Source organism: Corticium candelabrum, chromosome 1 (assembly GCF_963422355.1).
Source record: "Corticium candelabrum chromosome 1, ooCorCand1.1, whole genome shotgun sequence".
Lineage (NCBI taxonomy): Eukaryota > Metazoa > Porifera > Homoscleromorpha > Homosclerophorida > Plakinidae > Corticium > Corticium candelabrum.
In genome coordinates this window covers 5,196,304-5,210,735 of record NC_085085.1, presented here as the reverse complement: position 1 = coordinate 5,210,735, position 14,432 = coordinate 5,196,304, and the positions used below count along the sequence as shown (strand labels likewise).

The following is a 14,432-nucleotide window of genomic DNA, read 5'->3' as shown; positions in this document are numbered from 1 at the left end:
ATCGGGATATCAGTTTGCTAGCTGTCAATTGCAAGTGTTATAAAACTAGGCAACATGTGGACAACAAACATCTAATCAGAATTATATATACTTCATATTGAATAGAGATATCATTGCTAACAACCACTAGCTAGATGTTAGTATAACAGTAGATAACACCATAGCATAACTAGTATGTCTTAGTAAGTACTGTAACAGTAACTGTTCTAGGTTAGGATGTTGTCACCCAGGTACACTGCACAGTACGTGTACTCTAAACGTCCACACATGCCCAATACTTTACATGACTCCGAGTAGCAAGGCCTCTGCACATGGCTTTTGATCTCTCTATATCTGTTACTGTCTAACAATACAGCAGCTATAACACTAAACTACATAGAAATAATACATTTCTTTGATATCTAGTAATCAGCCAACTCAGCACTTGCAAGAAAGTAGTTGACAGCAACTGGCTTTCCCAAGTTGTGCTTTGTTTGAAAGCGGTAAAGATCGAAATGTGAACGAGTCTCAAGTCTCCGAAAATCTAGATAACCATGAGGTTGTTGAAAGAGATAAAATATGTATCGATGTACTCCGGATCCTGTAGGAGGTACTGGTCCAAAGTAATCTAGGTAAACAAACAAATTAGTGAACAGCTCTTAGTGCATGGCCACTAGATAGTGTCAAGAACAGTTTACATTTATTCGTGTCTGTACATGGACTCAGTCTATTCAGTTTCGCTTAGTCGTCATACCAGCAATAACAATGAGCGCATGCGCTGCATTCCAATTGACCGACCAGCAACGAGTGCACGCGCTGCATTTGAGTTGGCCGGTCGTTGTTCTTAGACATTACTGTAAACCTAGCGCATGCGCGCCTCGGGCTAATAACTGCAGTAGTGGTAATAAATTGAAGCTGTGTTTACACAGTCGTTTCCACAGCTAAGAGCCTTCTGAAAACCACGTGCACAAGACTGTCGCGAAAAATTACGAATTTAGACGCTACTTTCCCTTTAAGAACGCTACCTGTAACAAAGCGACTGCAAATAGTCTGAAGTATAGTGTAACAGAGTTATTACATACGGGACGTAATATCGCTCGTGGTTACGCAATGTTAGGTTCCCGTATAAGAGTTCGGGTCTACCTAGACCTACAGTACGGACTTAGACGTAGATGACAGACTGGAGGGCAACTTAGTTTGAGAGCATCTCTTACCTTCTATGGCATTACCGTTCAATCTCGTACCCTCCAACAAATCATTACCCTTTAGTCAAACGACATCTCAGTGACCACTCATTCATACAGTCAGACACTCTGTGGCGTTACTTCAATGTTTCCCGCAAGCCAGTGTACGTAGTACTGCAAACCAGGAGCATCCGGGTCAACCAGCATCAGAGTGTACCTTTCATGCTAGAGACGACGGCATCAAATTAGAACTTCAGTATCTGCTGATGGATTTTAAACTAGCAACACCTGAGAGGCCGCAAGCCACTGCACAGACGGTTCCTTTGCCGTGCCGGAAAGCGACAAAGGGTTACCACACGACACTCTAGCAAGCTTTCCGTCAAAAGTAGGATAATTAACGACTAGTGGTGAAAAGTCTGTACATACTACGGTGACGGCAGTCACGGCAGTCAGAGAGGCAAACGCAACGACAAGCATCAACATGTCAGTCGCTATCCGGGAAACTGCAATTGTTTTAGCGCGCTTTAAACGTTTAAGTTGTCAGTGTGACTTCTTCAGCGGCTACGGTACACCGACTAATAGAAGAATGTTTGGAAAAATTGCGTCAATGGTCCACCAGGCGGCTGAAGCGGTGAGTATCACGATTGGTTTGTCGTGTTGTCGCCTCAAACGTGACCTCTCGTTTCTCACTTCTTCTTCACCTCAGCTAGCGCCATCAATGTCGAGCAAGGACGAGTTTGTGCAGTGTTGGAAGGCTGTAACTACTCAGTTGATTGAGATAAGAGGTTCAGGTGTTCGTGTGGCGTGCTGGTGTTTTTGTGTGACGTGGAGTGGTGGTTGTTGATAAGATGACAGACAGCCGGTGCAGTCGACCAAGATACCGAAGTATCTAGAGAGGATGTTGGTGTTACTGAGTAAAGAAGACAAGCAATATCAAGAGAACACGGTCTCCTCGTTTGTTTGTTTTTCGTTTATTTACTTTCACTTGTTTTGTATATCTGTTTCTTGTCCGTCTGTCTGTCTTTGTTGTTTGCAAGGTCTGGTTTGCTTTTACAAATTTCTGGCATATGTACAAGTAGAGTCTATGTGGGAATAAAATAGCTGTCTGTCTATCTGTCTGACTGCATGACTGTGTGACTGTCTGTCTGTCTGTCAAGTAACATTTACTGCAAACACACATCTATAATACAACGCTAGCAAAGTAACTATGTAAAGTACTGCAACTACGAGGGTTCACTAAGGCTACATTTTAGAAAAACAAACGTATAACACTTGAAAGAGAACAATGCAAACTATCCGAAGCCAACTTAGTGGCTGAAAACTGGGTAGAGCAAATGTCTGTCTGCTTGTCTGTTTGTCTGTCTTTTGTCTGTCTGTCTGTCTGTCTGTTAAAGATCACATTTTTTAACCAATTGCTTACATTCAAATCATATGTTTGACTCATGCCAATACTATTGCATTTCTTTTCCTTATGGTGGCACCACAACAGCAGAATGACAACATATACCACACACACTTGGTAGTCCATTTTTATTGTTATCAACTGGTTGTCTTAAACTTCTAAATTCAAATAAATATGATAACACAGGAGAATCGCAACTCTAGTGTTTCCTGGACAGAAAGCTGCTAAGATACTCGGTGGCAAGCGACTATATCTGTGTGCACTGCGTATGACTATGCGGCGTGTTCCATGAATTGGCCTTGACAATTGTGACACACACACACACACACACACACACACACGCACACGCACACGCGCACACACACACACACGCATGCACGCACGCACATGCACACACACACACACACACACACACACACACACACATGCACACACACACACACACACACACACACACACACACACACACACACACACACCTTGAACCTTGAACCTTGAAGCCGCCCATAGTAAAAGAAACAATGATAGCGGGGGGGGGGGGGGGGGGGGCTTGGATTGTGCTCCTGGGTAACCAGCAAATTACTAGGACAAAACCGCCTGTGTCTTGTGAGGTCGCCGTGTGGTCTTTAAAACTTCTGCTTTTGTTTGCCCATCTTGAAATGACCAATGTAATTTGCCAACCTCTTGTGCAAAAATGAATAACTTCCTTCCTTGGATTGCAAAACCAAGAGAAGTGAAACCACTGCCAGTATCTGGACTACTCCTCATGATAACTGTCAGCGGGTGTCAAGTTTAGCCGCAGGGACTGCGTTACCAGGCTCACGACATGGAGGTACTTGACACATGAGCCCCCCCACACACACACACACACACACATTTGCGATTGTGATCAAAACAATCTGCTAGTAAACTTTCTTGTGACATTGCTTTTCCTGTTTCTGCTTCTTTCTTCTTGTTCACATTCTGTATGTGTAGGTTGTGGTGGTCATTTCTGTTTATTTTGTGATTTTTGTTGTGTAGGTGGCATTAAATTTTTATGTAGGTCTGTTTTTTTACTAGGGTCCATGTTTAGAATATTTACTTCAGCACAAGATCTTAGAGACTTTGCATACACTTGGCCGAGGAGATGTGAGACGACATTGTGTTACTTAGATAGTAATGGTTGCTAAATGGTACTACTGCATTGTTAGACACCACCAGGAATGAAGCAGCAAGTTCTCGGGTTCTTTTCTGAGATGATTGACTCAGTTCGTCACCCTCTTTTGCCTCAAGTTCATGTACACAAGCCTGTTCAGGTATGGTATAGTCATTGAGTAGATCATACAGTAGTAGTTGAAGTTGGAACATCTGTGGTTAAATTATTAGTAACTAGTAATTGAAGCAGTGTGTACATAGTAGCTTCCATAGCTATGAGCCTTCTGAAAATTGTGATAGGGTTGTCGCAAAGAATTACGAATTTAGACGTTAGTTTCCTTTTTAGCGCAGTACTTGTAAGTCTAGCTAAAATTGTACGAGCGATTGTTCTTTCACTTGACCGCAAAGCCTGTAGTTGTCCAAGTAGGGTAACAAGAGTTATGACATATGGGACATACAATTGTATATGTAGCTCGTGGTTATGCGATGTTGGATTCTTGTATAAATGTTGTAAGCCAAGAAAGTGATTGATTTCATGTTAGCAGTTGCAGACAGGTAAGTTCTGTTGTTACTTTCTGACAAGACCTGGCAATAGCAAACATGAATTCACTGTTCTGGTAAAATGCTCTTTCATGAACATTCAGTGTATCTGATTGATGGTTAGTTAGTCCATTGTCTGTGTACGATCAATTGCAAACACTATTCGGTGATTGGACAGCATTAAAGGCATGGCACCTTGCTGAGTGTGACAGAGGTAGTCAGCCACCCATAAACAATTACAAACCGTAAGTCAGTTTATCGATTCCTATACATTTTGAGTATGTTATTAGCCAAGTCTCATATCTTTTACTAAGTCCCATTTTTATGGCTCGTAGATGAAATAATTTATGCAGTTGTAGTATTTTTGTAGTTATGCAGAGCTATTTAGCAAGATTTTATTTATATATTAATTTTAGAACTTTTTTCTTTTTTATATGTTGTGTATGTTGATGTTGTATATTTATTTTGTTTGCTAATATATACATTAGTTGTGTTCACATGTATTACATGCATTGTATGCATCATGACTGCTTCTAGCTCTGAGGCCTGGAAATGGCATTAGAATTTCTGGGTTTTTTTGTTTGTGTCTATTATTGTATTCATTGCTGGAACTAGTAAGTTCACTTTGATTTATTTAGTACCCGGAACAAGATGGCAGATACGTACACACTGTATATGTATAGGTAGAAAATGAAGGAACAAAGCAAAGTTTCAGGACAGTTAGTAGTATGGACTGCAAATGAACACTATTGCATTCTTACATTACCGTATTATCTCTAACATATAAACACAGCTCTCCAATACAGTTACATCTCCAATAAAAGCACACTACATTACCTCATCCAAAGAAGAAAAGTCACAGTCTCCAGTAAAGTATACATCTCGCAAAGTACCTATTACCAGTAATCAAACATAATGTATTGGATGGTAATAAAATTATAGCTAAATTGTATTGTTAATGTAGCCAGAGTTGAGTTAAACAACATTGAATTATATAAGACACTGTCTCTACTAAAGACACATATCAGGCAGGCTCTCTGAAACAAAAAGAAGGACGTGTTTATGTTAGAGATAATACGGTAGTCATTATATCATTGGTATTTCAACCAAACTTTAATGTGCATATTGTGTAGTAAGACTGTCAGCTCAATTTGTAATTGCTACGATATACTATAGGTGGCAAAGTTTCTATTGTGTAGATTTTTGTTTGGCTGTGGTTAACTGCTCAATTCTCACGGATTTGCTTCACTATGTAGAGATTGATCAAGTGCTGTGGTGCGAAAGTGTCACCAACTGAAAGTGAGGAAGTTGATTTTCTACTTGCCTTATGCCAGAAGTTTAGAAAGGAACCATCGTTAGTTAACTTCTTTATTGAGGTAACCGATTGTGCCAGTACGTATGCTGTTTTTGTCATTTTATGTCATTCTGAATTAGACGTATGGAACGGTGTCACCTGCTCCTGATCAGGCATCTAAACCAAGCTTGAAGTTTGATCTTCTAATTGCCCTTCTTCAGCTCAGCAAGAGTGAGGTATATCCCCTTTAACTTGTGAACGGTTGTCTTTAGGTTGTGTGATCTGATGCGGTCATCTCGTTTTAGGATTATTCGGTTGCCTTAAAGGCTTATGAAGGATTGATCGTGTGCACATCGTTACCACAGGAGAGTGCAGCTAATGCTATAGCAGCAAACTCGACATACTGCCAGCAAGTGGTTAGTACACCAAACATATGTGTCAACAGTATGTTGAAATAAAGTGTAGCTGTAGTACCTAAATTTAGTCTCTTGCCAAATTTATTAGGCCGCCGCCTCACTCACATTAATGTTAAAATTTGGGTAGCCCAACCCATCTTATGATTCTGGCTGTTTTGTGGTAATGAAGACATCTCTTGACTTCTGAGTTACTTTTTTTGTGTCTTTCTTGGCTATATTGTGCTGCAAGACTGTGTTAGACAAGCCACTGTGCATACTGCTATCTCACTGTAACAAATTGTCTCTGTTTGCCAGCAGACACTGAGCACTTTAATTAATTAATTAATCTCTAGCACTGAAGCAGGGCGTTTATGGTAAACTGGTGGCGTTAGGGTTGACAATTCTATTGATGGTGTCTGACTGGTCACTTGATTGCAGATACTTAAGCATTGCTTAGCTTCTGCATTTAGCTCTCAGGTCAGACCAACTGAATATTTTATGCTTTCTGTTTCAGGTATTTGGACATAAAACCGATTGACTGAAATAAAAATAGAATTAATGAAAAGCGCTATGGTGCTAACCCTTGGCTGTTAGCTTACACAGTAGGTGTACTCGGATGCAAATATGTCATGAGACACAAGGTCACATGGATGTCAGTAGACACCACATGCCAAGATTTGTCTAAGTAGCCAAACAGCTTGTGTTGTGTTGTTGACATAGCAACACTAATCATCTGTGCATTGTTGCAACACTAGATAATTGGCAGCATCCACTCTTGTGACGAGCACATGTATGGAGGCGTGGTGAGTCTTCGAGTTAGTCGCTGGTCTACAGCTGGCGTTACTATACCCTAGCGCTTCCGTGCCTCGGGTAATGATTATGTGACATTTTAAGCATGCATAGTTCTCGTTGCACTGCTTACAATAATTGTGAAATAGCAAAGTGGACACTGAAACAAATGACACAGATATCGAGTGGAATGTGGAAGAAGTTGCTAGACAATTGCAATGGACCACATGTACTGTTAACACCTGTGGAGTCCATCAATACATACTCTTAGGATGTATTTTACCAGGCCATTCATTTTACAGCAAGCATGATATCATTGCACAAGCACACGTCAATTTCTATTTTAAAAATACTTAGTATCAAGACATTTAATTGGTCTGGCTTTATGGGTTAACCTCTACTAATGGAGTGTGTGTGTGTGTGTGTGTGTGTGCACGCGTGCGTGTGTGTGTGCGTGTGTGTGTGCATGTGCGAGCATATGTGTATGTCAATTACTTTATGCGTTTTAATCTATTAGTTTGTGTTTTGAGTCTTCTAGTATTACACTTAGTACTATGTGTAGGTGAGACGTCTAGTTGATCGATATAAAGCTCTTCCTATTGCTCAAGATGGTACCAGTACGGACCTCTATTCTGTAACAGCCAAATGGGGGTATGCAGACTCAACGTGTTAGCTTAACTGTCACAGTATTACTGTTTGTTGCAGCCTAGCAGACGCTGTAAATCAGAAAGCTAACCCCGGTCAATCTGCTGATGTCACCGCTCTTCGTCTGTTTTTTGCATGGCTCGACTACATTGACAAAGTTGTTGCTACAGCTCATCCTGTGAGATTCTGTTGGTTCTGTTTGTAGTTGTAGGAGATTATTTGTGCTTTAATACTTTATCATTAAGGACTTACAGCAGTTTCAACAGCATTTTTATCGACAACTTAAGGTTGATTGTGTTGATAAGGGATTATGTGTAGAGTTGTTTCGATAAGGGTATGTGGTTGCTATACCAATAACCAATATCCAAGCAAGAAAACACCGATACACCGATATCTGTTATATTTATATTTTATAGATAATCATTGATGTTCACGTTTTATAAGCCTTGCAGCGTGCGAATCTTGTGTTCTTGGCCACCTCAAAATGCTTCCAAATGGGGACCGCTGTTTGTTTGCTAGCATGCATGCAACTCACATGGCCATAACGGACTGATTACACATGTGCAACCTATCAGTGCACACACCTAAGCAAAGTTTACTGAGTCCGATATAAAACCGATATGCCTATATCGGCCAATAACCGGTTCGATTAGCGGTGGAACTCTAATTACGTGTAATGATTTTATTTCTAAATTTGTGGAAAAGGGTGAACGCAGTGACAACACTTTTAATAGAGGAGTGTCTATCAGTAGACTGTTTATGATGGATATTCTAGCTTTTATATAAGGATTGTATCGAGGATTTCTCAGCAGCCATGCGACCACGTAAATCACATGATTTCACATTAAAAGTATTGTTTTGTGTAGGAATGAATGGATGGTTTATTGGAGTGTACTAAATAATGAAGATAATTGTATCAACACACTAACAGTTGCTTTCCTGTTGTTGAGAATGGCTTTGTGTGATTTCAGATTATTGTTGACAAATTAGTGAAAGGTTTGTCGGAGATGTTCATGAGTCACTGTCTTTTGCCTCTGTTGCTTCACCCGTATGTCAGTCAATAAGATGCCAAGTTATGTCATATGGTCATTGCTCTGATATTTAGACGCGAGGATTACAAATTGGCGTCTACGAATTATTTGACAAGGATACTCCAGGTCATCTCGGCTCCAGCTCTGGTTCATGGTAAGTATCTTTGCATCTACTGTTTCTTCATTTGTATTGGCTGTTGATGTGAGATTATTTTTCGAGCGCTGGTTTGGCAGGCAGGCTTTTGCATTGGGTCTGTGAAGCTATCAGTGGTAACTAGTACACAAGGAACTATATATAGTATTTTGTCTCCAATTATCCGACTCAGGGATTCAATTATGCGAGGTTCTGTCATAGAAGTACCAAATTTATAGTAATAATTATTTCAGTCTGATACACATAGAGTCAAACCACACACATTTTGTTTATGATGTCTTTTTATGATGCTCACTTACAACTGAACAAATGATTGATTCAACGGGGGTGGAAAGGTGATAAGTAGTGCTCTTTGAATACTGTAGTTAACACCCGTTATTGACAGATGGAAGTGTTGCATGGTATCAAGTAGGACGTGCAACTTACAGAGTATGTAGATAATTATACAGTGCAAAATCGAGGGGCAAAGCAAAGCGTCGAAAGATTGCTAGCTGGATATGTAGATTTAGTTCGCTTGCAACAGCTTAATTAAACCTCTGTAGAAACTTGGACACCAAGATTAGTGCATAGCAAACGTGTTATCTATTTCCAAAGCAACACAACACATACGCTAACTTGAAGATTAATTACAAATTATTGCATAGAGAAAGCTGATGAATGACGATATTTGAGCAGCCGCTCAACTTCAGTCTATGTAAGTTGTTTAGTTTTTCATGCAATTGCACAGCCGTAAGCAATGGATAATTGAATACTTAAATCGTTAATTGAACGGCCAATTTGGATAATCGATTTCCTGAATCAGACAGTTGGATGCAGGGTTCAGATAATTGAATGCAAACTACTATAGTTACAGAAAGGATAATTTAATTTCTGTTAGTACAGAACTTGCACAGGTTATTGCTGCACTTCTTGACAGTCTGAAAATCAGTTTATGTTCTTTGTTTGGTATGTTTAGTTAATTAATTGCCTTATTGTGGAGGAAATGCTTCATCGATAATGTGATTATCAAACAGTATCGGATGAGTGTCAATGTGATTGCTGTGTGTATTGGTAGTTGAGTGGACATAGTGACTGTCAATTAATGTCAAGATTGTATGTATTTATGAGAGATATATCAGTTATTGCCAAATTTACTGCATTGTTTTCTTGCTCGTGTTATGTTGTTGATATATTTAGTTTACTTGCATTTTCTTTTTTGCATTAGAATTTGCCGTTTTCTTGCTGGGAGCAGATTTGAAGCCCGAGGAACGTCATTCTTCTTCGATCAGTCACAAGCTTCGACATGCACTGATCCAACATTGTGACCACGTATCAGAACAGGTAGACTAATTATTCCCACGGATGATTTGAGATGGCCGTCGATAGCCAGTATTTGTGTGACAGCTAAGTATGGCAACACTGCATTTGTTCAGTGCACTCTTGGCTTTGCCCACAGAGCATGTGATTGAAAATCTCGTTCTAAGGAATCTTGAGACTCGCTCTTATCACTCTAGTCCGAATCATTCTGACTTATCATATCTTTTACCACAAAAACTTTTATCTGACTTTGCAATCAGAGAAGCTTCGTCTCGTGCCGGTGATATAACAAGCAATGGTTTGTGCAATGGTGGCATAGAGAAACAGGCAGACGTCCTTCATAGCTTGGATAGTTCTGTAACCGATGGTACTGAGTTGTCTCAATCGATATCTCCTATTGGATCTCCATTAACGTCGCCTGCGTGGCTTTCAAGTCCGTCTCACTCACACCAGTCGAACATGATATCTCCACCCCAATCGCAATCAGGGAGTCAACAATGGAGTGTCTCGTCTGCTGCCCTACAGCAGTATTTTCAGACATCATTTAGTGCGACTTGGCCATCACTCGATGTGTCACACGTAGCAATAGGAAGTAGAGATCCGATGCTGCGTGAGCTGGCAAAGATGCGCATCGTATGTGATCCAAGTTTACTCGAGACAACTGTCAACGGGTGAGTAACATTTTAGCATGTTGCTGCTTGACATCAGTATTTTTGTTGACAGATTTTTGGATATTATTCCTTTCGATTTGCAAGTTTCTAGTGTAGAAATCGGTAGCACTTGCTATGAGGCTTACCTTCATGATGCTTTACGAAAAGTAAGAATTGTTGTGAAGTAGTTGGTAGTATTGAACCAACTGCAATTTATTTATGTAGCTTGCATGCGATTGCTGTTCGCCTTTCTAATTTCTGTTTGTTGCTATTTATGTTTCAGGTTGATCAATGCAACTTGCACTGTCGTGGATGGACATGGACTGTTCCTAGCTCAATACAAGGTTTGAATTTAAACTTATCGTATGCATTGGTGTAGCATGAATGTCATGATGTCTAATCAAATTGAAAGCCTTTGTGACAGCTGGAATTTGTAGGATGTGTTACATCTTATTTAGGTACAACGGTGGTGTGGTGTGTGTGTGTGTGTGTGTGTGTGTGTGTGTGTGTGTGTGTGTGTGTGTGTGTGTGTGTGTGTGTGTGTGTGCACGTTCACACATGTGTGCGTGCACATGTACATGCATGTATGTATGTGTGTATTTTTCTGTCTGCCTCTGTCTGTTTTCTGTTTGCTTGCTTGTCTGTCTGTCTGTCAGTCTGTCTGTCTGTCTGTCAGTCTGTCTGTCTGTCTTTCTATCTGTTTGTCCATCCAACTGTCTAGTTACCTGTCTCTCTCTCTCTCTCTCTCTCTCTCTCTCTCTCTCTCTCTCTGTTTGTCTATTTGTCTGTCTACTTAGCTGTCTGTCTGCACTGTTTTCGCTGGACAATCGCTATATAGCCAAATGCTACAAACAGATGTTGCTGGCAATAGAATGGTAATTCTTCCTCGCCAATTTAGCTAGCTGTTACAGTGTACCGTGTACGCCTTTCACTGGATCTTGCAAGCATTGTTGCTAGCGTGCTAAGAATGGCATTTGGCACAATGCATTGGAGCTCTAAGGACTAGACGGCCAATCTGTTGTGCATGCTCTATGTTCTGCACATGGCAGGCCATCTCTTTGCGTACAGCTTACGTAACTGTCATAGAAATGAAGTTCTGAAGACGACTCTGCAAAACTAAAATGGAAGCAGACCAATGGTAGAAACCGCTAGAGAGATAATGGCAATGATGACCTCAATGATGCTGAACTTTGATGATGCTGACCAGAGAAGTGCCGAAACTTTAAGACTTTGATTTTGGCAGAGTTTTTACAGTTTGGTATGAAAAGCCAATGAGGATGGCACTGAACTCTTGAGGTCTGGTTGTGGATGTAGTCTGAGACTAAGTAGTACTACATTTGTTGTGACAATAATAGATAAATGCTGCCTGTCTGTCAGACCAGGTTAAACTTGAATCAGTAGTAACTGTTGTCTGTTAGATTGTTAGCTGTTTTGATGTTCGTGTGATTATTCTTGGCTCTGAAATAAAGTGCTTGGCTACAAACTAACCGATTCCTTATCCAAGTGGTTACTAATCGAAAATTTTCCAGCGAAAATACTGCTGTTTGTTTGTTTGTGTCTGTATGTCTGTGTGTTTGTCTCTGTCCATCTGCAATCATTTCTTATTTCAGCACTTCACATTTGAGCATTTTGAGTTAGTGTAAACTAAGATGACATTACGCCTTGGTGACATGCCATTTTTAAAAGATTTAATATATCTAAGGGTCATCCATATTTGTCAACATTTACTCAAACGTACAAAGCGTACTCTTTGTGCATACCCGCTCCCCCCTAGAACGTACATAGAATGTTGGTCATGTGAAACTACCATTTCTATTACCATGGTATGTCAGTTTATCTATAGCTCTTTCAAAGATTACAACGCACAAGTCATCATTCTGGCCAGCACTAGCAGTCTTCCATTGCTGTTGTGCCTTCTGAACAGCTGCCTCATGAGTTAGAGACGGGCTGGCGAAGACAATGGCGTTTACAAAATGCTGGTGTCTGTTCGCTGGCGTTTTGTGAACTGCACAAGGTCTCTGACACGAGTTTCTCAGTACAGCAATGTACTTCCTATCCCACGCCATTACGCTTCGAACACGTGCGACGAACAGCTTGCACGTGCTATCTGTGTCATACACTGCGACGAAGCTAGACACATGTACAACACACGTGGTGTAAATGCAATATCTTGACTTCAGTATCACTTCTTATCTACTTCTGGACCACAAGAGATCATCGGCATTTTATGCTCTGCCCCAAAAAGCGTACAACTACTCTAACTCCCTTCCCCCTAGCGTACTCTTTGTACGCTTGAGTAAATGTCGACAATTATGGATGATCCCTAACTACATTAATTGTTCTACATTTAAAGACATTCAGGAACATGGTTAAAAATTTTCTCTCTCAATGTACAGAGAGACAATCATCTTTCTATGAGGGGACATTTTTGGAAATTGTGTTCAACATGGTTCTCCGCATGCTCGATCAGGTCTTCCATCTCTCTCTCTTTTTCTCTTGCATTGCTGTTGTGTTACATTATATGTACAATTGTTACTATAGCCGTATTCAATGAATCTTCAGCTGACGGGTCTTCTTAGTCAGCTTGCGTCATTTGCTCACCCATTGATGCACGAGTACCTTTTGGATGCTAAAGTTCCTTTGGCACCGGGTGCACGGAGCTTGTACTCAGTTCTTGTCAAGGTAACCGCTAACAGATACAAACGAATGAAATGAGTGAAGAAATGAAAGGAATGAAAATATAGCAACAGAATGCATACAAGAAAAATAACATAAATATGACTTTTGTTCATGTGAAGGTTCGAGACGATCTCGTTGTTCGAGTACAGAGAATGCCGCATTTTGTGTCGTCTCTCATGGAAGCACGTCGCAGATTGACAGGCCAAGGCACAGCCGACCTAATAAGGTTAAAGACAGTGGCACCTTCTTGTAGATGCACCTTGTAAGTGTGCGTTGTTTTCTAGCATGCCGAACAACACAATATTCGAAGGAGTTGTCGTACTCGAAGAATTTTGTAAAGTCAGTTGTTGTTTTAAGCATCGTTGTTGTCGTCTCTCAGTTGTCGAGTATTGTGTCTATTGATAGGAAATTTCGGCAATCACGTTTGCCAAATCAGTTGTGGCTCTTCAGGATTCTAGTTGAAAGGTATTATTAGTTGAGAGTATTAAAAACACAACAACGATGGTTCGATAAGACTTTTTGAGAGCTTAATTGCCACATGATTGCAACCATGTTGTAGATGGCAGTGGACATGTTTTTACGGCTACTGTGTGTGGTAGTAAGTAAACTCGGGAGACTATTTAATTAGCGTTTGTAGACATGCGAATATTGTTGAAATTAGGATGCTACCGACGGCTTACTATACTTTTGGTCCGTCACATGCTTACGATACCGAGTCTTGATATTAGGTTATATCTATTGAAAAGGTCATATATGATGGCGACAGAGTGAGCTCTTGATTGTTGCAAAACATTTGCATTTGTGTTTGTAAATGTTTGTATTGAACAAGTAAGAGCCTAGTAGGTTTAAAGAGCTAGTACTCTTTGCAACATTGTATGCGGTCATTTCAGAGTCTAGTTGGGTATGGTAATGTAGTTGGTTTACTGACAGAAAGCATTCGATGATTGGTTGATCCAGTGGCGTCACCGACCTTCTATGGTTGGGGGTCAGACAGTCAGTTGACATCAATAGAGATCAGCCATGCCTTGGACTGATTCGGACAGCTTGCCTAGACTTCAGCAAGTCTCTCCTCACCCTTGTCATTCTTCTATGTTACTCTGTAGCCTGTCTCTCCTCGCTTCAAACTGACATATGGGGAACAGCAGGCACAGGGAGACTGGGTAGAGTCTAGAAACCTGACCATGTCTGTGTGCGTGCGTGCGTGTGTGTGTGTGTGTGTGTGTGTGTGTGTGTGTGTGTGTGTGTGCAACAGTTTCACGG

At 40.6% G+C, this 14,432-nt stretch overlaps 2 protein-coding genes across 2 annotated transcripts; one reads left to right on the top strand and one right to left on the bottom strand.

Moving 5' to 3' along the window:
- Positions 1-303: 303 nt before the first annotated feature.
- On the bottom strand, positions 304-1,655 carry LOC134193621 (protein D2-like). Its single transcript, XM_062662462.1, has 4 exons — positions 1,452-1,655; positions 1,305-1,388; positions 1,194-1,242; positions 304-607 (listed from the first exon to the last, which is right to left on the bottom strand). The coding sequence occupies exons 1-4, from the start codon at positions 1,644-1,646 to the stop codon at positions 402-404; spliced, it is 534 nt and encodes a 177-aa protein (XP_062518446.1). The 5' UTR covers positions 1,647-1,655; the 3' UTR covers positions 304-401.
- Positions 1,656-1,712: 57 nt separating this feature from the next.
- On the top strand, positions 1,713-13,856 carry LOC134180946 (FHF complex subunit HOOK interacting protein 2A-like). Its single transcript, XM_062648132.1, has 21 exons — positions 1,713-1,794; positions 1,870-1,948; positions 2,012-2,109; positions 3,625-3,693; positions 3,756-3,860; positions 5,496-5,615; positions 5,674-5,769; positions 5,839-5,949; positions 7,280-7,368; positions 7,423-7,540; positions 8,334-8,410; positions 8,468-8,547; positions 9,752-9,867; positions 9,931-10,514; positions 10,567-10,660; positions 10,777-10,837; positions 12,890-12,963; positions 13,035-13,175; positions 13,292-13,398; positions 13,457-13,511; positions 13,578-13,856. Exons 1-21 carry the CDS (start codon positions 1,750-1,752, stop codon positions 13,632-13,634), a joined length of 2,376 nt encoding a protein of 791 aa, XP_062504116.1. The 5' UTR covers positions 1,713-1,749; the 3' UTR covers positions 13,635-13,856.
- Positions 13,857-14,432: the final 576 nt, after the last annotated feature.

What these genes read in the sequence shown, in the direction of transcription:
- LOC134180946 (XM_062648132.1), top strand. Translation starts at nt 1,750, where the DNA reads ATGTTTGGAAAAATTGCGTCAATGGTCCACCAGGCGGCTGAAGCG. An exon ending in TCCACCAGGCGGCTGAAGCG is followed by an intron (nt 1,795 to 1,869) that starts GTGAGTATCACG and finishes TCTTCACCTCAG; the next exon opens with CTAGCGCCATCAATGTCGAG. An exon ending in TCTGTAACAGCCAAATGGGG is followed by an intron (nt 7,369 to 7,422) that starts GTATGCAGACTC and finishes TGTTTGTTGCAG; the next exon opens with CCTAGCAGACGCTGTAAATC.
- LOC134193621 (XM_062662462.1), bottom strand. Translation starts at nt 1,646, where the DNA reads ATGTTGATGCTTGTCGTTGCGTTTGCCTCTCTGACTGCCGTGACTGCC. An exon ending in AGTGGCTTGCGGCCTCTCAG is followed by an intron (nt 1,389 to 1,451) that starts GTGTTGCTAGTT and finishes CGTCGTCTCTAG; the next exon opens with CATGAAAGGTACACTCTGAT. An exon ending in GAACGGTAATGCCATAGAAG is followed by an intron (nt 608 to 1,193) that starts GTAAGAGATGCT and finishes TTGTTTACCTAG; the next exon opens with ATTACTTTGGACCAGTACCT.